Source organism: Calidris pugnax, unplaced genomic scaffold (assembly GCF_001431845.1).
Source record: "Calidris pugnax isolate Ruff unplaced genomic scaffold, ASM143184v1 scaffold314, whole genome shotgun sequence".
In the NCBI taxonomy this organism is placed as follows: Eukaryota; Metazoa; Chordata; class Aves; order Charadriiformes; family Scolopacidae; genus Calidris; species Calidris pugnax.
Window position 1 is genome coordinate 313,207 of NW_015091027.1, and position 23,798 is coordinate 337,004.

The 23,798-nt window shown below is 51.8% G+C and overlaps 1 protein-coding gene across 2 annotated transcripts in view; it reads left to right on the top strand.

Moving 5' to 3' along the window:
• Positions 1-23,798, top strand: part of ZMAT4 (zinc finger, matrin-type 4) — a 61,648-nt gene that overhangs the window by 17,613 nt on the left and 20,237 nt on the right. The window contains exons 3-4 of one of the 2 annotated variants that reach the window (XM_014955938.1): positions 12,755-12,844; positions 20,550-20,706. In XM_014955938.1, coding sequence (XP_014811424.1) covers positions 12,755-12,844; positions 20,550-20,706 — 247 coding nt within the window. The remainder of the gene's footprint in view (positions 1-12,754; positions 12,845-20,549; positions 20,707-23,798) is intronic. The other variant, XM_014955940.1, reaches the window with a different exon arrangement.

The window sequence follows — 23,798 nt, forward strand, 5'->3', positions numbered from 1 at the left end:
CCCTGCAGCTGATGCCCGAAGCCCTGGGGCTGCCGTCAGCCGGTGCCGCATCCCGGCAGGCGGGGGAGGTCCCCGCGTCCCTGTGCCGTGACTGCAGATGTGGCCGGGAACCGCTCTGCAGCTCCCGCTGCTCCCCGGGCGATGGACGGGGATGGGGGGACCCGAGCAGAGCATTTGCAAGGAGTCACTCCCCAGGGGAACTTGGCCTCTTTTTCTAGTCAGACATCAGACGAGCCGTTTGCGATTTCCCCGAGTACATTAATCATGGGAAATTATTGGAGAACAGTTTCTGCAAATAATTCTTGCTCTGACGCTGTTTCATGAGGAGTTTGGTGGGAGCATCTGCCCTGCCAGCAGAGAAGGTGGCTCTTTCTGCCAGGCACCTGCTCATAAGGCATTTCTCCTCCCTGGCAGGTTGAGCACATCAAATCTGGGGTCAGAATGTTTACTTTATAACATCAGGATTTGTAACCTGATTGTTCTGTACAAAACTGGTGTGGGATGTGCCTGAGTTCCATCCTGCCCAAGCCCCCCAGCCCTTGCTGCAAGCCAATTAGTTAATAGCAGGAATGTAAAATTCACTGTTTCTTCCTAATTAGAAATGAGCTGGTCACAATTTCCATACCTCTTTTCCCCCCCGTCTTCCTTTTAAAAGCAGTCTATGGTCAGAACTGATTTTCTTTGGGTTTCTGGAGGGGGGACTGGCTGATGGGGAACACTCGGGGGGCTGGGGCCAGCCTGGCTGCCCATGGGCACCACTGGGCTGGGTGCCCTGGGGCTCTGCTGGCCCCGAGGGGCTGGCGAAGGTGCCAGCAGGGCACTGGACTGGAAACCAGCAGCCTCAGGCTCCTGGGCTGTGCTGGTAACGCATCCTCCTCCCTGGCTTGGCTGGTTTTGGTCAGCAGCGCCGTTACCTTCCCGAGCCAGAGCCCGGGCAGAGGGAGCGCATCCGCTGCCGAGTGAGATCTGCAGCCCTTGTGCCAGGCGCTGGAATCTTGGCTCCTTCCTGCATGCAAAATAAGACATTTATCTGTAAGAAAATAGAGGGAAACGGCGTATGAAAGGGGGGTGTTTTTATCTTGCCAAACAGGAATAGTCAGTTCCAATCGCTGTCTCGTCTCCTTCTCCAAATCATCAACCAGTAACTCTTCTTTTCTTCTGCACTACTTTGCCAGGAATAAAAAAAAATAATTTGATGTCAGTCGAGCAATATTAAGTGGTATTATTTCCAAGGGCAAGCATAGTGGAAAAATGACAAAAGAATCACAGTGTTTGCAGTATATTTTTGCTTCCAACTTGACACACAGCAAAACACTGCCCTTATTCTATGTGCTTTGTGCAACATCTTTGTCTGATGTGTCCCCCGTGCCTTTGCTGCCCTTTCCATCCCCAAGAAACTGCCAGGTCCCGCTCTCCCCTCCGGGATCCCCCTTTGGGCAGAGCTGACCTGAACAGCTGGCCTTGGGGTATTGACTCCTAATGAAGTTGCAGGTGCCCAAATGAGAAGATGCCTTAACGAGCTCTCTGCGTGCACGCTGCGCTGCTGAATATCACAGGAGGTTGCTGCAAAGGCCCCGGTGAGCTTCCACGCAGCGGTGAGAAAGAGATGAGATGGATCTTCCTGGTTGTTGTCAATGCCCAGAAGATCGTGCGTTTGAATATTTTAATTCCTAAAGCAAATTAACGTCTTAATTTGTCCCCTGAAGCATCAGAAAACTCCCTTCCCATTTCTGCCATCGGAATAAAGCATCCAAACAGGGATGCTGGGTGCAATCCCTGCTGGGGGGTAGCTGGCTGGGATGTTCCGTGTGTCCCGGCTCTCCCGGTCCCCGCCGGCGGGACACGGGTGGAGCGGGATGAGGGGTTTGATGAGGAGCCATGGAAAAGGGCAGAGGGATGCAGTGTGCTCGGGGTGATCACTGGCTGATCGGGTGGTGGCCAAAGGCATGGTGCTGTCTGTAGGGGGGAGGCTATTTCAGCTCCTCTCGTCCTTGCTCACCGCTGCTGGTGTTGGGGGGGGAACTCCAGACCCTTCCAGGCACCTCCTCTCTGTGCGGGGTTGGGACCGGCCACCTCCAGATGCTCTTTGACTGTCACTGGTGTTGGCTGGCTCCTGCCATACCTGGAGCAGGGGGTGCTGGAGCTGTGCCATGGCTACTCCTTTCTTGGCCACCTCCTCCGGGTCCCCGGGTGTCGGGGAGGGTGGTGAGGGACACGTCTGCCAGTGCCTTCCTCCTGGGGCACCTTCTGTGCCAGCCACAGGGATGGGGAGCATCTCCCAGACCTTCCTGCTCTGCTTTGATGGCACAGACCGCATGTGTCTTTCAAGCGCAACTTTGAAATGAAAGGATTGATTTATTTTTTTGTTTTTAAATGACATCTGTGGGCGGGAGAACCAGAAGGCAGCTCCCTGGCGTCTGCACCTTCGCACAGAGCCCTGTCAAGGGCTGGGATTCAGAGCACGACGCTCGTGCTACAGCAGCTCTGTCTTGCATCAGGCTCCTGTGCCTTTTATCAACAAAGCATCCCTATTCAAATGCCACTCACCCCTCCCAGGTATCGCAGAGGAATCCCTGGTGCTGCTGCCCCAGCAGTCGGGTGCCCGCTGTGTCCCCCACGGGGACCGGAGAGGGTCAGGGGCACTGGAGATTTGGGAAGGGGCCGGTGCCACAGAGCTTCCTAAACAGGAGAAGGAAAATAAAATGCACAGCACTTGCTGCAATGCAATTGAAAGTCTGTGCCCCAGAGACAAGCTTTTCCTTTCCTGTGTTTCTGCATCTCACTTTCCTCTGGAGTGGAAAGCCTCTTTGCTGCTGGATGCTCTCTACATCACCTGTAATTTAATGCTTCCTTCCAGCTCTGTCTTTGAGAGAGGTTGTATCAACCCCTTTGGTGAGCTGCTCCCTAAATTTAAAAAGCTAAGCTTTCTTAGCCCCGAGTCCTCATCTCTATACAGAAGTGTTCACAGCCATTAGGAAGATGTTACCATTTCATTTTCAAGTTTCTCCTTGAAAATCCTGCAGGAAAATTACCAAATATGCAAAGTTGCTCTCGGATTCCACCCTGAGCTGCATATTCATCGCCACATTTTCTCCTTAAGCTGCTATAACACTTTTCTCCATTGTAATCTTTATTGCTTCGGGTGTTCAGGTGGTGCTTTGCTTTTTCACTTAAAATGAAGAAATGGGCCGGGTCTGTAGGAAGAAGAGCCCGGGAAGGTGCCGTGTGAGCCTGGACTCACCCCGGGGTGAGGGAACGATGCTTCAAGGCTTGTTGTGGAGACAGAGTGGCAGGGGGAGGGCAGAGGCAAAGTGTATTAAAATTCAAATGCGGAGGAAACAGGGGAGAACAAATACAGTGCCGTGCCCTTTGGCTCATCTCCGGAGCCCGGAGCTCTTTGGAATTTCTCACCCTGTCTGCGGAGCGGAGCGGGTGAGCGGTATCGACAGCATCATCAATACTCCTCCTCTGCGCGGGGCTGGCGTGGTGCTCGGGTTAATCTGCTTCCAGTTGGGCTGTCCTTCCCTGGGAAACTGCATAAAATGATGGCTTGTCTGGAGGAATAATAAACATTGTTTACTATTGGCACATTAGTGCCTTAAGGATCAAGATGTGTGTGCTCAGAAAGGCAATCCTGTGTCTGAAATATTAATGCGGTGGAAGAGCACATACTCTATTTAACAAAATAAATGCTGCACTAGAACACAAGGAGCTGGAATATTCTGTCTGGTGCCAGCTCCCCGCGCGAGGTGCTGCGGGTGTTCCCAGGGTGGAGGAGCAGAAAGGACACGCTTCAGCTGGGGATGAAGGCTCTTGTGTGTTGGGGGTCTGCTGATGCTGAATTATTGAAGGGAAGGCTGACGTTTGCTTGCGATGCTCTCTCTCATCCCTTCTGCCATTGCTGCTCCTTCCCTGCCAAGCTCTGGCTTGTTTTACTGAGAGTAGCCTGTAAGTCACAGAGGATGGAGGTGATGTCCTACCTGTTGTTCCCATGTCCTTCCCTTCAGCTGTGGAGAATCGGCTCTGCCGGGGTGTGTATGTGCTGTGTAGTGTTTAGTGGGTGCTCAGACATCACTGTTGTCTGCAGATTGTGCTGGTGTTTGGTAGGACAACTTTGTCTTGGGGCAAAAAAAAAAAAATCAAGATAAAGAAAGCTTTTTTGTGGTTGGGTTGCAAAGATGATGGAGGGCCTGTTCTGTTTGTTGTATGTGCACTACAGACCTCCTGCAGATTGCCTCTGTGCCCAGTTTGTGCACTCCTGACAGCAGAAATTGATTCTATTCCATGATTCTATTTTAAAGAATTAAAGAATTGTCTAGGTTGGAAGTAGTAGTTTGAGGAAAACCTGGCCACACATGGTATGTGAGAGAGGTGGGTGCTGATGTTCTTGTGATCAGGTGCTGGTGCTGCCTCGTCCCCTTTCTGTAAACGTAGTCTTGGCGGCTGGATCGCAGTGTGCTTCAGGAAACCAATGTAGATTAAATGGCACTTTACAAGGCTCCGTGTTACTACGCTGTTGTCAACATTAATGGCTAAACATTATTTTTAATGCACTACCAGTGTCAACATCTATTGCTGAAGAGCAGCAGAGCAGAGAGAGCCCAGTCCCTCCGAGGCACCTCTGTGCCGTCTGGTTTCGGGCTGAAAAGAGCTGCGGTTCAAAGGTCCCTTCAGAGCAGCGGTGAGACCCACCAGGGCTGAGACCCAGGGTCAGCAGTGATGGAGAGGTGTGAGGGATGTCACCTTAAGCCTACGTGGGGTAGAAGCAATGAAACACTGCTGTTTCCCGCGATGGGCCAGGGGTCCCAGGAGAAGTCCCTGCGGCTCCCACTTCCCGCGGCTGCCCCTTTCTGCCCCCTTTTCTGCTCGCTCTTGCTTTTCTGTAATATTTTAAACTGGCAACCCCTGTTTGGATTTGGGTTCCAGGTGTTTGAAAGCAGAGCCTGCAGCTCCCGTGGCGTGTTGTGACAGAGCCGCCCCCGCGCCGGGGCTGAGCGGGCGCTCAGGAGTGACTGGCACCGACGCGCTGCAGAAGTGATTTGTTTCAGACACATAAAGATAGAATGGGAACAGCGACGGCAGAGCTGGTGCGGGGTGACTTGTGTGTGGGGGAGACGTTTCCGTTGTGTTAGCTCCTCTGCTCCCCACTGGACACCGGGGTGGCAGCCCTCTGCCCACCGTGAAGTTCCTCCCCACCTCGCGCATCGGTGCCCAGCACCAGGACACCTGAGCTGCTGCTGCTGCTGGGCATCACTTGGCTGTGGGCAAACAGTAGGGTCCAGACCCTCCAAGGTTCCTGCCCCACTCACTCCATCCCCCACGTCTCCTTTCCCTTGGCACCTTTGCAGGGAGGTGCACTGCCTGGAAAAAAAACCCCTAAACACCGAGGAAGAAGTAAATTCATGGTGGCGTTAATCTAGGTGTAAGATCCACCTGAAGAAGAAGTGGGAGGATGTGAAGTGAGAAGGGACTTTCAGTGGGTTTGGGGGGGAGCAGAAGCCCGTGGGCGATGCCGGGTGCTGGAGGGCAGCTCCGTGTGGCGCTGGCAGCCTGCGAGCCCTGCTCGTGCCACGCAACCGGCTGTAGAGACCCTTATCCTCTCTCCACAGGGTACACAGCAGGGTGTAGGACAAGATTTTTGTGGTTGGGTTGCAAAGATGATGGAGGGCCTGTTCTGTTTGTTGTATGTGCACTACAGACCTCCTGCAGATTGCCTCTGTGCCCAGTTTGTGCACTCCTGACAGCAGAAATTGATTCTATTCCATGATTCTATTTTAAAGAATTAAAGAATTGTCTAGGTTGGAAGTAGTAGTTTGAGGAAAACCTGGCCACACATGGTATGTGAGAGAGGTGGGTGCTGATGTTCTTGTGATCAGGTGCTGGTGCTGCCTCGTCCCCTTTCTGTAAACGTAGTCTTGGTGGCTGGATCGCAGTGTGCTTCAGGAAACCAATGTAGATTAAATGGCACTTTACAAGGCTCCGTGTTACTACGCTGTTGTCAACATTAATGGCTAAACATTATTTTTAATGCACTACCAGTGTCAACATCTATTGCTGAAGAGCAGCAGAGCAGAGAGAGCCCAGTCCCTCGAGGCACCTCTGTGCCGTCCGGTTTCGGGCTGAAAAGAGCTGCGGTTCAAAGGTCCCTTCAGAGCAGCGGTGAGACCCACCAGGGCTGAGACCCGGGGTCAGCAGTGATGGAGAGGTGTGAGGGATGTCACCTTAAGCCTACGTGGGGTAGAAGCAATGAAACACTGCTGTTTCCCGCGATGGGCCAGGGGTCCCAGGAGAAGTCCCTGCGGCTCCCACTTCCCGCGGCTGCCCCTTTCTGCCCCCTTTTCTGCTCGCTCTTGCTTTTCTGTAATATTTTAAACTGGCAACCCCTGTTTGGATTTGGGTTCCAGGTGTTTGAAAGCAGAGCCTGCAGCTCCCGTGGCGTGTTGTGACAGAGCCGCCCCCGCGCCGGGGCTGAGCGGGCGCTCAGGAGTGACTGGCACCGACGCGCTGCAGAAGTGATTTGTTTCAGACACATAAAGATAGAATGGGAACAGCGACGGCAGAGCTGGTGCGGGGTGACTTGTGTGTGGGGGAGACGTTTCCGTTGTGTTAGCTCCTCTGCTCCCCACTGGACACCGGGGTGGCAGCCCTCTGCCCACCGTGAAGTTCCTCCCCACCTCGCGCATCGGTGCCCAGCACCAGGACACCTGAGCTGCTGCTGCTGCTGGGCATCACTTGGCTGTGGGCAAACAGTAGGGTCCAGACCCTCCAAGGTTCCTGCCCCACTCACTCCATCCCCCACGTCTCCTTTCCCTTGGCACCTTTGCAGGGAGGTGCACTGCCTGGAAAAAAAACCCCTAAACACCGAGGAAGAAGTAAATTCATGGTGGCGTTAATCTAGGTGTAAGATCCACCTGAAGAAGAAGTGGGAGGATGTGAAGTGAGAAGGGACTTTCAGTGGGTTTGGGGGGGAGCAGAAGCCCGTGGGCGATGCCGGGTGCTGGAGGGCAGCTCCGTGTGGCGCTGGCAGCCTGCGAGCCCTGCTCGTGCCACGCAACCGGCTGTAGAGACCCTTATCCTCTCTCCACAGGGTACACAGCAGGGTGTAGGACAAGAGGTACTTTGACTACAGTCTAAATTGATATAGGAAGCAGTAAAGTCAAAGATCATACAGCTGAAATGGCGATTCCCGAGACAGAAAGTTCTGGCTGTTCTGGAGGTCTGCAGGTACCTGTGCCCTGTGGGTGCAGCGGCTGCTGTTTGTTTTACTTGGAGCTTCTGAAGTCTTGAGTTTGCATTTTGAAAATTGCAGTGATGAAAGTCCAGGAGAAGCTGGTGGGGCCTGTGAGACGCTCCCGGCCGTGGGAGGCTGGGGGTGTCCCTGGGGAGGGATCCACGCTCCAGCCGGCGCGGTGAGCAGGGAGAAATGATCACGGAGAAAATGAAATCAGGTACTGGTTGCTTGGCTGAAGGGATCATCAGAGCTTGCCTTCATGTGCAAGCAAATCAACGTCCAAACTGGTAATGTGTCTACCTGTTGCTTTGAAGAAGCCCGTTTCCCGGGGGTGAGAATTCAGCTGTGGGCAATTGGGAATTACGGAGACGTAGCTCTGTGCCCAGAGAGTCACAAGCATGAGTAGAGGCTTTTTAAAAAATTAACTCACGGAGCAAAAAGGGGAAGTGGATAGAAATGATCATAAATTATAAATGAGGCCTTGCAAAAATTACAAAGGGAGAAAAAGGACATTGGCACCCAGCAGCGTCTGGAATAACAGACGGGAGTTTGTCTCTGCCACAAACAACGGGGATCTCGACAATAGTGTGTGCTGGTCGTGTGGGCGGAAGAGGCAAAAAAGGGAAGGCGTTTGCTGAAAATACTTCTGTCCTCTATTTTAAAAAAAGCAGAGGATGTTGTTATATCACAGTATGAGGAATAAATTGGTTCCGTTCCAGTAGAAATTTGGAAGTTTGTTAGGCAGTGATTATGAAATCTAGAACGTTGGTTTTTCGAGTCAGCAGGTCCAGTAATTTGCAAGTGAGTGCTTGAAAAGAGCTGGGCACGGGCTCTGCGTCGTCCCTGCTCGTCCTTCCTGGGGCCTGGAAAGTGGAGGAAGGTTCTGGGAGGGAGGCGAGCGCGGCGCCGGGGACCGGGGCGGGATCGAGAGCGTTGCCTGGGGACAGAGTAACTGGTGTTTTGTGTGAGGTTTAGAGAACTGGGTCTGGCCAACACAACTTTATCTCTTCTGATGAGATTAGAAGTTGGGCCAATACAGATAATAAAGTCGATGCAATCATATGACTGCACGTTTCATGGCATTTTAGTTAAGAAACTGCCGGCATCCAAAAAAATCAACACAGTACACACTACAAGGATTAAACCCCAACCAACGGGCTTCTGAAAAATAATTAATTACAAACTAGGAGAAGCCCCAGCCACTGGGGCTGCCGTTACAGCCCCTTTCCTCATCTCCCACCGCTGTCTCTCCCGTGGTTGGCGTGGTTTCTGGTCCTCGGCTGGAGAACAGGGCGCAGCAGAGGGGAGCAGGAGGGGGAAGGCAGACAGACCCAGAACGTGGCGATACAGCAGAGAAGGGAACGAGCAGATGATAAAGGGAGCCATGGGGAATAGAGAAATTAGATCAGATGCAAGCGCAGCGTGAGGAAAGCAGCAGAAACGGTTGATTTGAACCTGGCGAGGTGGTTGGGGGTGCGGGAAAAAGTCTCTCGCAAGATGGTGAAATATTTCAGACTGTCAGGTCAGCTTAAATCAGTGGTGCAACGTGGGAGCAGGTCGCGGGGCGCTGCAGGCTGCGGAGCCGCTGCAGAGGGGAGGGCTCCCCGCATCCCCCGGGGTCCCTGTGTCTCTGCAGCCCCCCAGGCCCCGTGTTGGAGCCTCCTCCAGGGAATTCTGGCCTCCCAAAGGATCCCCGTCCTCCCCAGGGCTCTGGCTGCTGTTGGTAAAAGGAGCCATTGGGTTATGGGGACGGTGAGCAGACCCCCCGTGAGCCGGGGCGAGTGGGGCTGCTGCCTCTGAGCCCCCTCGGTGGCTCCCCCACCCCGCCCCAAACCTGCTGCTGCTGCTCCCACAGGGACCCGATGGTGCCCCCTCCCTCCCTGCGGCTGCTCGGGGCAGGAGTGTGCTGCAAAACTTGATTTATGCAAAATCAAATTGCATTTCATAGCACGGTTTAGCTCTGCTTTGCCCTTTTATGTTTTAGGGTTGAATTGCCAGAACTCTGCTGCCTCGGCCACAATCCTCTGTGTTAAAGTAGATTTGATATAGACAGAAATGATCCATTTATTTACTTTTATTGATGAGCCCTCTTACAATAGCCCATAAGCTTACAATGCAGAAGTCTGCAGTTGCTATGTGAAAATAGGCTCTTTCTAAGCTTCCCCCCCCCCAACTCCCTGCATAGAAAGGGTTGTTTTTAAAGCATATACTATTAAGCAAGACTTCTTGCCTTCTAAAGGAGTTGTTTCCAGGCACTGGAGACAGAGAATTTAAGTGAAAATGCCTTTGGCCTAACATTTTGTAAAGCTACAGGCACAGAAATACTCACTTAGTGCACCCTCAGATGAAATGGTGGTGGCTGCTGGTGAGTGGGCAGGTACCTCCACGGGAGCGTTCCCCTTCCAGACCCTGGGTCTGCAGGTGTGTCAGGGTTTTGCCTTTTCTAAGGCTGCTACATGCGGTGAGATGGATCAAAATGGAAGCTGGATGTGCCCTTATCCCATGTTATCCCCATTTCCTCACTCCTGCACGTGGTTCCTCCTGTTGCCCCATGTATCTGTGATAACTTGGGTGATGGTTGCTCATCTGGGAGAGGCAGACCCTGCTGGGACCTGCTCTGCCTGGGCTGGGAGGCAGCGATGCTCATGCCATGCTGTTCCTCAGCATCCTCCTGGTGCTGTGACCTCCAGATCTCCTTCAAACACGCCGGGGCTCAGATTGGGGTGGTGGATCCCAACTGGAGCTCGGGAGTGTGGTGGGTCTCTCCAGCGTGGTGGTGGTGCCCCCAGGGCTGTGCCACCCCATCCCCGGCACTCGCCCCCTGGAGCTGCAGATTTCCAGTTGCTTTGTGGAGGGGAAAAGAGAACCCGCAGGGCTGTTTGCGAGCAGCACGCTAAGAATAATCACGTCGCTCTTGCCTTGGTGTTAGGATGATAAATACACATGTAAATGTAGGAAATACCAGAGATAAAATGGGTGACAAATGGGCTGTGCTACCTCCGCTCCCCGAGAGAGAATGAGATGCTCACTACGTACTTGCAAAGGCCAGGGATGATTTTAAGATCCACTTTTATAACCATGGCATAATAAGGCTGCCTAAGGAGCCGTGTAGTTTTAAATTATGCCAAACATAAGTTATTTCTTTACCTTAGCTTTCATAAATCCAAACAAATGCGTAAATAAAGGTGAGAGGTGTTTTACAGGAGGTTGAAGCTTCACTGCCTTTTAATGCAGACGTTTGGACATCATTTATGGCACAGCTGAGTGCCATGGAAAGGAACACTGGAAATGACTACTGTCAAAATCTTGCCTTTTCATCTTACAAATAACAAAAAAAACCCACAAGCCTTTTAACCCCTAAATTCAGCAGGCTGTGGCTGTGCTGGATTCTCTCACCCGAGGGCAGAGCCCCGTGGCTGTGGGCAGGATGGCTCGGGGCTGCTCCGGGGTCAGTGTGGGAACCCGCCTGAAAAGCTCCATCCCCGGCGCGTCTGACCCTTCTCCATCCAAGGCGTGTGGTGCCAGGGATGTGGTGGCTCGTCCTCTCCCTGCCCTGGGCGAAGGGACCAGCCCTTGTGACATCCCAGTGTCACCATCCGAGCATCGCTTCAGGCAGAAAGTGGGAGCCAAACTCCGAGACTGACTTTACACGTCTGTCCTCTGAATTTCAAACATTTAGTTTGTCGTTTCTTAATGGCGCCGTCGCTGCTTGGACCTCTGATCACCGACAGCTGAAGCTTTTGGGGCTTCCTGCGCTTACCCCTGACTCCAGCAGGTCACATTTTCTAAATGTATTCAGTAAGAGAAGTTAGGGAAAGATGTTTGACATTATTTATCTTGACTGATTTGCTCCATTAAAAAAAAATAAATTATTGCATTGTCGCATTTGTGCATGCAAATACAGCTCTCTGCAAATTTAGCTCCAAGTTCACACCACAGGAAAAAGAATGTTCCGGAGCATGCTAATGATAATTTAATATTTTAAAATTGCAAATCTGTGATCTGAAATTATAATATTACAGTGCTGTTGTTCTGTGAGGCAATCAGAAATGGAGATTCAGAGAAAACATTTGCATAATAATAGCTGCCGAGCACGTCAGGGCTGGGGACGCAGGTATTTGGTAGCTGCAGCCTTTTCCCCCTCTCACGTCCGCTGGAAGGCGAGAGCTGGCTCTAAGTCAGTGTTTTGAGGGTTTATGTCTGTGCTGCTGCTGTAGAAGCTTTTAAATCCTCCTTTACATTTTGCAAGTCACAAGGATCGCCTCGTCTGCTGGTGCTGGCGAGCCCAGGACATCTCTCCATCATCTCTCCTCCTCTTCACCCCCTGGTACCCGCTGGCCGTGCCCGAGGGCTGTGTTGGACCTGCCCTTGGTGCCCTCACGGGAGGAGTCTCCTCCAGCCATCACTCGGGTCTCTCTGCTCCCTCTGCAAAAATGCAGGTCCCCTGAAAGCTTTCTTGTGCTAGAAATAATGTTGGAAAATTGCCCAAGAAAATTGCACTGGGTGCCTTTCTTGGGAGAAGGCACAAGAAGTCCTGGGCAGCCAGCCCCCGGCAGCAGAGCGGGTTTGGGGACCAGTGACCATGGCTGATGGGACTGGTCTGTGTCTGTCTGTCCTCTGCAGGAGTGGTGGGAGATTCCGGCAGGACTGGGGAAAGCAGAACATCCCGGCAGCGTTGCCCGGGCTCCTGGGGCTGGTTTCTGCTGCAGTAAATGTCAGGTTGAGCCTGGGCTTTCCCCCACTGGCGCTGCTTGACCCCCAGCACAAACCCTCCAGTTTTTCTGCCCGTCTCAGGGGTTTGACTGTTCGTCTCCCCTTGGAAATGTGAGAGAGGAGAAGGGGCTGAGGCTCAGCATCCACGTGGTCCTTATCCCTCTCTGCAGGGCCAGCACCAGCTGCGTTTGAGGAAAGCATTAGATTTCATAATGCACAATTATCTGATAATTTACCTGTGGGAGAAATTTCTTTCGAACCTTTGGCAGGTATCAGTTGGCTTATTTCCTAGAGAGTGAGCTTTTATACCCCTTATATATTCTATTCTTCTCTAAGTGTAGGAGCTGTGGATTTCTGTTTGCGTATGTGCATCTGATCCCTCGTGATGCCAGCCTGTCTCTGCCTGAAGATAAATAACCCTGATCTGTTCAGTCTCTCCCGCTATGGAAATGGTCTGATAACAAATGATGCCCTTCTCTCCCCGCCTTTATTCCCGCTGCATCTTCCAGGGGCTGCAGGACTCGGCACAGCGTGAGGGTGGGCCGTTCCTCCTGCTCATGGCAGGTGTCATCATCATTCCACAGTCCATGTCAGCTTGGCGGGGAGCTCTGTGAAACCTCCGCGAAATGCAGATGTTCCTCACCTGGGTCTTCCCCCTTTTTCTCCCCCCACATCAGATATGTATATCAAGGGGATGTGAAGTCTTATTGCGGATTGGTGGTGTGCGCACGGCAATAGAGCTGCTTGCTTTTTGTAACTTCATTTCTTGCATTTTCTTTTCTTTCTTTCTTTTTTTTTTTTTTTTTCCAGAGTCGGAAGCATGCCAGCAAAGTTCGCCTCTATTACATGCTTCATCCCATAGATGGAGGCTGCCCAGCTAAAAAGCTCCGGTCAGAAAATGTGGGTATAATTCAAGTCCCTGTTTACTCAGCTGCTTTGTGAATCATTGACTCTGAGCTACAACATTTTTTCTGTTACAGCCACAGATGATCAGGTACCCAGAGGTAACATTTAGATTAGCTGGAATGCTAAGTAACTGGAAATAATTTTCAATAAGCTATACAAGAAATACTATGTGCATCAGCAACAGTAATTGCATTTTTAGTTATTCAAATGTTATTTCATAGGAAAAAAATATGCTGATAGGAAATATCCGGTGTGTGTTCAGTTGAGGAGCCAGTGGCTGGTTTGGTGCGGGTGGGTTGGGGTGGTTGGGGTAACAGAGAAGGTGGATCTGCGGGGGCTTTGGGGCTGCTCCATCTGAAGCAGCACTCGGGTCACTTCCAGGCACCTTCACCCAACTTTAGTAAGTGACTCCGTTCCCTGGGGCCGGGTCCCCTTGTGCCAGGGGACACCCGTGGTGGCTGAGACCCCCGAGAGCCCCCGGAGGTGACTGGGGAGCGGGGCCACCTCCGGAGGGTCTTCTAGCCCCCGCCTGCTGAGACTGATGGAAACGGAGTGCTGCATCCCAAAGGTTCATGGTCAGGCTGCAGCTCTAAAAAAATTGCAATCAGGTTCCTCGATTGCATTGAAATAAACAAACAAACCTGGGGAAATTGGACCAGCTCGCAGCCATTTGTCAGGCAATAAAAGGAGACTAAATTTATAAGGGACTGATTCACAGTGAATTATTCATTCAGCTCTTTCCCACGTTCTGGGGCCAGTGTGAGAGCTGTTGATGAGGTTCCCAGCAGAAAGCATCCAAACCGTTTCAGATCTATGGGAGTGTGACTGTGGCTTAATGCTATCAATATTTAGTGAGATATCTTCTAATTAAAGGGCTAAGCATGCAAGTTTTGCTAAAGGAATCTGAAACTGCCTTCACACAGTAATTAAAATTTTAGTGGGACTTTTATGTTGCACACAGGGTAATTGCAGATGCAATCTATCCCTTAACAACAGAATCTCATAGTATTTTTATTGAGTTATGAATTACAGAATGTGAAAGGTAGAGTGGACGTGCACATACGGGCTGGGAACATGGTCCTCTAATGAGCTTCATTGCGTCTAACGAGGGACCACGCAGCTGCACGTGCACGTGAGCACAGGGATGTGGTGGTCAGAGAACCAAACAGACCTCAAATAAGCCAAAGCTGAGCTGCATCCCATTTCTTTTGTGAAAGGCAGCAGTGAGCAATAAATTGTGCTCGATTCAGCCCCGGGTGGGGGATGAATTAACAAGTCCTTATGCACTGGGTGAGCAATAGGCTACGCGAGACCTAAATTCTAAAATTATTTGTGTTATAAAAAGCAGGGAAGATCAGCCAACATTGACGGCTCAAAGTAGGCCTGTTGCTGATCAGGTATTAGCCAAGCCTTTGTAATTAAAGGGAACAGAAATATTTAGGGCATCCCTAATGGTGCGGGACACCCGCTGCCACGGGGGGAGCGTGGCGGCACTGCCCAGTGCTGTGTCTGGCAGCGTCCGTCTGTCCAGGGCACACCAGCTTTCACCAGGATTGGAAACAATCCGGGAAACCAATTAAATTTCTGTGTAGAAGCATCTGCAACTAAAAAGGGAATATTAGCCTTTTTTTCCATCAAAACCTGCACTGTTGATTTGTATCCTTCCGACCACAAAACCGAGCGCCTTGTCGTGCTCCCACAGGCAGAGGAGAAGCTGCTGTGGTTGTAGGTTCTCACCACAACACAAACAGCATTTGCTGCCTGACCTTTCTGTCAGCCGAGGGGTAGCATTTGCTGTTGTTTGAGGACTACAAAAATACTCTGCATTCCCCAAACACCAATTATCCTTTCCTACTCAGAAGTATGAGGCTTATACAATTAGTCTTGCAGCGGGTAGCGACTCAATTGTTGGGCTGTTCATCATCGGTTTAATTTTTTTGTGGAGGAGGGGAAAAGCCTCATGTCTCAGGTGTACCCAGGGATTGTTGACCTTTCATTTTAAATTTCCGCTTAACATTTCAGCTGAAAGTAACCCGAGAAGGTGGCAGCCTGCGCCAGGGCCCCTCGGAAGTCAGGAGTCACAGCCTTAGGACTGGTGAATGGGTTTTAATCAGCCTTTTCTCACTGCCTTTAAAAAACAGGACCCCTATTTATGATCAAGACAGACACGATGAAAATTTCTGGTGTGCTACGAAACATGATTTTTGGGATGGAAGGAAAGCCTTCAAATTCTTTCTAGCCCAGTTTCTACTATGAGATAGTAAATTGCTTTAACCAGCATCATCTTCCTTAAAGAAGAAGGGTGTGATAACAGCAAGGATCAGCGGTGTGAGGGGGAAGGCAGGATGCTGGGATCTGCTGCAGAGGGTGCTGCGTGTCCTGCGCGGCAGCTGGAGCTGCTCCGCTCCTGGGCACAAACACGCCGCGGGACACCTGGCCCCGGTTCCCCATCAGCAAGGAAATCACAGTTTTGAGAGCTTCTGGAGCAAAATTTACTGCATGCTGGAACTTAAATCTTCAGCGATTGAACTGAAACCCAGGCGAAACGTCTGGTTTTAGAGCCAGCGTTTTTACTGTGTGTTTTGTACCTGATCAGAGGTTTTCAGACGAAAGGTGAGGTATTTGGATTTGATGGAAGAAATTAGTGATGCGAGACCCGAGTTTCCTCTCGGACAGGAGGCTGGGGGTGCCCAGGGTCTGTCCCCCGTGGCTCTCAATGCCCCCCGCCCGGGGTCACCCCCTCCTCGCCCGAGCTCTGTCCCTGCCGCCGGGACATGGGACACGTGCTCACCCTCTCAAACACCCCTTACTTCACTTAGGGCTGGCTTTTCTTCGGAGAACATCTGGGTCCTGAGATGCTCTGAGACTTAACAAGTGTTTCAGATTTAAAAGCCACAAACTGGTACTTGCTCTTTGCTTGTACCACGAGAAAAACAGGCTCCAGAATGGAAGCGGTCTGAATTTCACACAGAGCATTACAGAAAGTAGCTCTTTAGCAGCAACACCAGAAAATTAACTCAAATTTAAAAGATACTTTGCGGTGCCTTGACTGCTGTGGTTTATATTGCGATATTTCAAGGGTTTGTATAATCTTTTCTTCTTAGTAAAACCTAGGGAATGAAGACAGCAGATCTGTATCTGGGTAATAAAACCCCTTACTCTTCCTGAGGATTTCTTAAGGAACATACAGCAAAGGACTGCAGCTGCCTGGCCCTGTGTGAGGATTATGCCTTTAGCAGCTTGTTAACAGGCGCCTGAGTAACTGAAGTTAATTCTGTTGGATGTAAGAGACTTGCTTTGAAGTTTATAATATTACAAGAAGCAGTGCTATAACTGAGGCTGTCTTCGGCATGGGGGTGAGATGAGAGGTGTCAGCACCAGGAAATGGAGGGTTTATCCCCAATCCCACGCCGTGTTTGCTGAGCTCCGGTTGACACGAGGCCATTCGCCCCGGTCAGGGCTGCGTCTCCCCAGGGGCTGTCGAGAGGGGGTGGTCGGGAAGGGATTGCAAAGACACATGGTAGAAATATCCTCGGCACGTTGGCTGGTTGATGCAGCAAGGGGTTGGAGCAGTGCTTGTGTGGGTTTTGTGGGCACTGAATGGGGCCGTTGGTGCCATGGAGCTGGGGCAGGAGCAGGGATGGGGTGAGGAGAAGAATGGGGGGGGAGGTGGGTGCAGAGCATCCCTGGGGAGCGGGGTCTGCCCCAGGACCCCCTGCCTGTCTCACCCCTGATGGACCAGCGATGTTATTTTACCAGCTGGCTGCACAATCCTGTCAACGCCGTGTCATTCAGCGGGTGACAAAAGACACCCGGATCGGGTTCCCCCCAGCCCATCAGGTTACCGGTAAAACAGCCACTGACAAATGAGAAGACATAATTACCCTTCAGGGCTGGACCCAGCCTGGGGCGGCTGGGCTGGAGGAGGAGAGGGCGGCTGTTTTGCTGATGAACCCGGCAGGTTTGGGCAACTAATTAATAACACTCGAGCCCAAGCATCTCTCACACCCTGCTAACAAAGAGCAGCATTTAGTGTATGAGGGGAGTTGGGGTGCTGGACGAGGAGAGGGCGGCTGTTCTGCTGATGAACCCGGCAGGTTTGGGCAACTAATTAATAACACTCGAGCCCAAGCATCTCTCACACCCTGCTAACAAAGAGCAGCATTTAGTGTATGAGCAATGTCTGACAGAGAGCAAAGGTCCATTGTGTTCTGTGCAGAGGTGGGGATGCTCAGACCGACTGGGATGTTGGGGACCCCCGTCTCCCCCAGCGGGTGCCATTTGGGTGGCCACATCCCTGTCCAGGCTCCGGGGCACTCGCCCAGAGACTTGGTGAACTTGGGGACCAGCACAGTGATCTGTGGGTGGGTGTAAATGGGACCTTGGGCTCTAAATGAGGTGTCTAAGGGGTGTTTGAGGGGGTTTAAAAGGTTTTTAATTATTTTTTTTAACTGCAGTCTGTCTGTGAGAGTAGGCTGGAAACGAAAGAATGTCACTGAGGAGCAGACCAGGGAGAGGAAGAGACCCTGGTGTGTAAATGCTGGAGTGTATCAGGTTTTCAGAGGAGCTCTGTTGGAGGCTCTTTATATGTTACCACCGCTGATGATCAATAGAGTCTGGGAATTTTTCAGTCTGCTCTTAACTTTCAAGTGATTTCCCTTTGAAGACATAAAATATCTTGAGAGAAACCTATTTAAAAGAAGTGCAAATTATACTCAGAACAGTACTTATCACCTCTTGAGATTTCTCCCTAAGGTTTAAGTTGATTTATAGTTAACAACAACAAAAAGAAGTGATGAAAATGGGTCCTTTTCCTAATTGTGCTTATTTCTTGGGAAGAAAATGACCTTAGATAGTGGGTCAGGTGTTGACGGTGTGGCCGGTTGGTGCTCCCAAGGGTTGGGGGGCCCTCTCCTGCCCCACAGCTGGGGGGCATCCCCAGGGCTCAGACCCCATCTCCTCCAGCCGTGCGGTGCCCAGGGTCCCACAGGGGCAGCCACCTTCTGTGCCCCCACCAGCGCCTGGACCTTTGCACGGGGATGAGCTGCAGCGTGCAGTTACAGCTTGTTGTGAAGTTGTGAAATGAAGATTGCAGCTTCTGAAGCAGACTATTTTCTGTTTTGACTGTGCACCAGCAGTTGGAATACTTGCTTTAAAAAAAAAAAAAGAGAAAGAAGTGCACGCCTGTCTCCAGAGTCTCCAGATGGCTTGTCCCTGGAGGCAGTTTTACCCTGGCACAGGGGTGAGATCTGACCATCTTGTCCAGGGATGGGCAGGGATGCTAACTACTTGCACGCAGCAGGTCATCCCCCGGCTTTGGAAAGGTCTTGCTCTGCACAGAGGAGGATTTTCAAATAGATCATTTATAAATTGGTATCAGTGGCCAAGACAACATCCTGAGGTCTTTGGAAAAGCGAGGGCGTGCATATATGGTCCTAAGCGTGACTCCCATTTCCTTTGTGGAATGGATTGAATAATTAATTGTGACTAATGGTGCAAATGTGCTTTTTCCCCTGCTTGTTCGCTGTTTGTGCACTTTCTGTCCTATCTGTGGAAGCTGTTTGTTCGTAAACACTTGCTGGCAGCAGCAGTTGTGTTTTGCTGACAGACGTTCAGCCCAGGGGCTGTTTGTGAGCTCTTCTCGCCAACCCTCCCTGGCTGCTCAGCTCCTCCCTGCCGGGCAGGGGGGTCTCCATCCTCCCCTGCCTCCATCCTCCCCTGCCTCCATCCTCCCTGTCTCCATCCTCCCCTGCCTCCATCCTCCCTGCCTCCATCCTCCCCTGCCTCCATCCTCCCTGCCTCCATGCCTCTGCTCAGCCTCCACTTCCCCTCAGCGCAGGGGCGGAAGCCCCCATTGGAGTGGGCAGGAAAGTGGCAGTGCCCCCAGCCCAGGTGCTGGGAGGTGTTGGGGGGCAATGCTGGGGTGCTTGGTGCCCCCCCAGGATAACGGGAGCCTGGTTGAGACACGGACAGTGCCAGGGGCAGCTGTAGGATCCGGGACGTGGGGTGGCACGGGCAGAGCACACAGCTGGGCAGAGGCACGCCGGCTTTTATTCCTATAAGAATAAATGTAATGAAGGCAGGAGACAATATTCTCATTAAAATGGGATGCAGCGATTAGTAAGTGGGAAGAATGGCCCCTGCAAGTGTCACTGCAGCCATGAGAGCCCCTTGTGGGTGCTGAAATACTGAACGGTGACGTTCAGAACTTCTTAACATCTCCAGTCACCGCTGGCTGGCACCTGGGGTCTCGTGAGGGAGGGCCACCTTGGCACCGAGGCATTTCGTTGTGTGGATCCTCAAACAGGGCCACGGGCCACAGCTCTGGGTTTGTTTTAGGCAGCACAGGTTTCTGGGGTGTGTTTTTTACCATTGTCTGCAAAGTGTCTGGACTTTCATGATTGCCTTTTTTCATCTGGCAGTGCTCAGGAGCTCAAAATCCATCTCTAGGAAAGGAGCAGAGCATAAATGTGGTTTTTAGGTGTTTTGCTCTTTTTTTTTCCCTTTTGTAAACCCTGCAGCAAATATTTTTCCCCCGTCTTTACTATATGCCATGAGGCTGCTCTTGCCTTTGGGTCTCTCCTGTCACCAGCTGGCAGAAGGTCACTGCTGTGGGGCACGAGCCCGGTTCCTGGGGGGGTGGCAGATGGGCATCAGACACCCGGGGTGCAGACAGGGCTCCCCGACCCTCTCCCTTGGTCTCAGTCTCTTGCCTTTGGGTCTCTCCTGTCACCAGCTGGCAGAAGGTCACTGCTGTGGGGCACGAGCCCGGTTCCTGGGGGGGTGGCAGATGGGCATCAGACACCCGGGGTGCAGACAGGGCTCCCCGACCCTCTCCCTTGGTCTCAGTCTCTGCACAAGGGGGAAAAAGAGGGTTTCCTCTGAGGGCTCGAGAAGAGCAGAGGGACAGGAGGTGTCTGGGGCTGGTGTGTGGTCCTTCCTGGGGGACCCACATGAGTCCCAGTGGTTCGTTTGCTTCTCCTGCCTGCAGTGAGGGCTCCCATCCCTTCCCATCCCTTCCCTTCCCTTCCCTTCCCATCCCATCCCATCCCGGGGGTGCAGATGGGGCTCCCCGACCCTCTCCCTTGGTCTCAGTCTCTGCACAAGGGGGGAAAAAGAGGGTTTCCTCTGAGGGCTCGAGAAGAGCAGAGGGACAGGAGGTGTCTGGGGCTGGTGTGTGGTCCTTCCTGGGGGACCCACATGAGTCCCAGTGGTTCGTTTGCTTCTCCTGCCTGCAGTGAGGGCTCCCATCCCTTCCCATCCCTTCCCTTCCCATCCCATCCCATCCCATCCCATCCCATCCCATCCCATCCCATCCCATCCCATCCCATCCCATCCCATCCCACACCCCGGCTGCTTTGGGTTCTGTTACGGAATCACGGCAGTGTCTGGTGTTGGGGAAAGCACCAGGTTTGTGTCACTCCCTCAGCAGAGGACAGGAGTAAAGATGGATGGAGAGCAGGCTGGGGGTGTGAGGGACGAGCCATGGGGAGCAGGACGAGCTGGGGGCTTGGGGGCATCCCCAGGCTGAGCAGGACTGGGGTCAGGCAGGAGCGAGTCTGGGGGAGACAAGGAGGGGGAACCCTTGGAAATCGTGGCCTTGGCGTAACAACCTGGGCTCCTCTCTCTTCTTTCTCCGTGACTCTGCTTGGTGGGCTTATACACCTCTCTTTTTGTCTGTGTTTTTGTCTCCACCCAGGGCAGTGATGGTGACTCAGTGGATAAGAACAAATGCTGCACACTATGTAACATGTCCTTTACCTCAGCAGTGGTGGCCGAATCGCATTACCAAGGGAAAATCCATGCCAAAAGGTTAAAACTGTTGCTGGGTGAACAACCAGCATTAAAGGCCACAGGTAGGTCCAGAGGCAGCCGGAGCAGGAGGGTCCGTGCGGGGCGGAGAGGGCTCGGCCGAGGCAGAAGAGGGGTAGTTGGGTGATGGAGGCCAGCAGGAGCAGCTCCTCATTTGTGTTGATGTCATAACGACCTTTAAAAATTGCTGATGCTCATTATCGTCTGCTTTGCTCACGTACATCAGAGGTTTATCAGTCAGAGCCCCGGCTCCAGCTCCTGAAATGCTCTGCTCGGTGGAAAACAATATCTCCTCTGGACAGGAATCGCCAAGCCTGGTTTTAATTATCACAAGTTATTCGACAGCTCAGCTAATATGTTTAATAAACCTTTCCTGATACTGTACAGAATGGAGTATCGTTTGCTTTACCTCGGAGGGAAATCTAGTCTTTAAAAGCTGTTGGATTGATTGTCTTTTGATTTTTGCCCAGAGGGGCGTTCACGCTTTCCCCCCGGTGGTTCCAATAACACAAGCCTATTAACTTTCATATTTAAAGAGTCAAATGTTGGAATTGGATAGTTTAACCATCTTATTGTTTGCTTAACCGTAAAGTCCCTGCAAAGCACTAATGTACTGTGGAACAGAACTTCCTCTGTGGTTGTCGGTCCAGAGGAGACCCCAAGTGTTTTCCGTGCTGCCTGGGTCCGGGGCTGGGGTCTGCAGGCAGATTATTTCAGTATTAACTACGAGTGGCTCTTTCTTCAGCACAGAATATAGATTTAGCTGTGTGTTTTACAGCCTGCCTCACGTGATGTGTGTAAATTCTAGATGTGATTTAATAAGGGGGGGTGAGGAGGGTGGTGCTCTGTGTGTGTGTTTTGGTTGCTTTTTTAGTTTCACAGACTGTAGATGCTGCTGCACAGAGAATCATTTGTCCTTTCGCAGGATTGGCTTGGGAAATGTTATCGCCTTTGCCCGAGGGAATGTGGGGAATCGCTTTGGATGGTGGCTCGCTCGGCTCTCGGGAGGCTGGCGAAGCGAGGTGCAGCGGTGAGATGCACGGGGGTGCATCTGGCGGGTACCGGCTGTAGCCCCAGGTACCTCCTGTAGCCCCGGGTACCGGCTGTAGCCCCAGGTACCGACTGTAGCCCTGGGTACCAACTGTAGCCCCAGGTACCGGCTGTAGCCCCGGGTACTGGCTGTAGCCCTGGGTACCGGCTGTAGCCCCAGGTACCGGCTGTAGCCCCGCGGGGGCAGCTGGTGGCCACTGGCCATCCCCGCAGCGAGCCAGCAGCACGGATCTAACATGTCCTAGCGTGGCAATTTGCAGCTGACTCACTTTAGGGCTCCTCAGGCTCTTCTCTGCAGCTGGCAAACCGTCACGTGGGCATGGAGAGAAGCACCGTGCTCGTTTATGGTATTTAATTGTCCGGTGCTTGCCTTAGCGCTCAGAACCCCATCCCTCCCGTGCAGTTTTCCAGCCTTTCTCCTCCGGCACCAAAGGACCTGCCACAAACCCTGCCCCGTTGAGGCAGGGCTTTCCCAGAGCTGACACTTGGCATTGTGTTTTTCTAGTTTTTCAGTCCTCTGGACTGGCCTCACCGAGGCTCTGGGCGAGCTGCCCCCGTGCTCCCAGGGTAATGGGCTCTCGGCTGCCGTAATCACCAGGAGAGAGGAACTCAAGGGCTCATCAGCTCTTCCAGACACTTGATCTGATGAAGCTGAGCTGCAGGGATTCATTAATAAGCACTTTCTCGCTCTCCAGTAGTTCTCAGAAACGTGCCCTTTGGACACAGCGTTTTTCTGGGCTTGCTACAGTCACCCAGCATTTTTACACTGGATTTTTCTCCCAGTCCTTCATGGCTGGCACTGGGGAGCTTTTAGTCTCTGGGACAGAGCTTCAGAGGTGCTGGTGCTCACGAGTCCTGGGAGCTGACCACGACAGCCCTGAGGGTGCTGGGTGCTCCTGAGAGGAGACTCTATACAAATATTTGAACTATCTTTTAATTAAAAAAAAAATATCTTAAAATGTTTTCAGAGTTCCCTGAGTGCTGTCATTATGGCTGAGATTAAACATCTACAGTCAATCCGAAAGGGTGTTTTAGTGGCAATAGGCAAGTCAAAATAGGTAATAACCTCCTCATCCCAATGCCTGACTTTAAGACCTGCACAAAATTTATTCTGGTACCCTAAATTGTGAAGTCCTGTGTTGACCATTTTCTTAAATTGTGGGTCTGTGTGTGAAGGGTGGAATGAATTTGTGAAATTCTTTGCACAAGTGTCTTTGCAGAAGTGATTTCATTCACACAGATGTACCATTGCCTCTGTGGAGCGCGGCATCTCTTTAAATTGCACAGTAACAAAATGAATTTGGGGGGTGAAATGAAGACTAATGAATGCAGTTGAGACTGCAGGGGAAATTTAGGAAGAATTCTTAAGCTGCTTGAAGAGCAGCATTTTCGAGTTAAAAAAAAAAAAGCATTGAAAAATCTGTAATGCTCTCAGTGAAGGTGAAAAATGTCTGTGACTGGAATCTGTTCCTGGTGGTGGCTCTGAGGCACGAGGACCTGGAGCCGCTGCGCAGAACCCCCATCCCGCTCGATGCCCTCACGGCTCTCCTGCCCCATGCTCCTCCTGCACAATCCATCGTGCTCTCCATCATCTGAACCTAAAGCGTCCCTCACCTGCCTTCAGCAGGGTCTGGCCTGTTTTGGAGACGCACATGGACATGCTGGAGACCACATTCCACCTCCCAACAGACCCATTGCTCAATATTCTGGGGTTTCTGTCTCACCAATCCCGTAGAAAATTACGTCTATTCTCAGTCCCCTTGTGGAGTTATAACTTCCCCTTCAATTTTATCATCCTAATGAAATACAGATCTCTCATTTCTCTGCTGGTGCTTTTAGGAGAGGGAGAAGTGCTTTAACAGTGGGTTTTTCACAATAGGAAAGCGATGTCTCATCCCTACAGCGGAATATTTGTGATCTTTTCTGTTGCTCCTGCTGTACGAGGTTGTAGCTCTCAGAGGCTTTATGTCACCACTGTCGCTGATGGATTTCTCTAGTCATCTCCAACCTCTTCTGTCAGCTCACATCCAGTCACCACTATGGGTTATAAAACAAGTAATTGTGGCGGGAAATGGCTGCTGCCTTC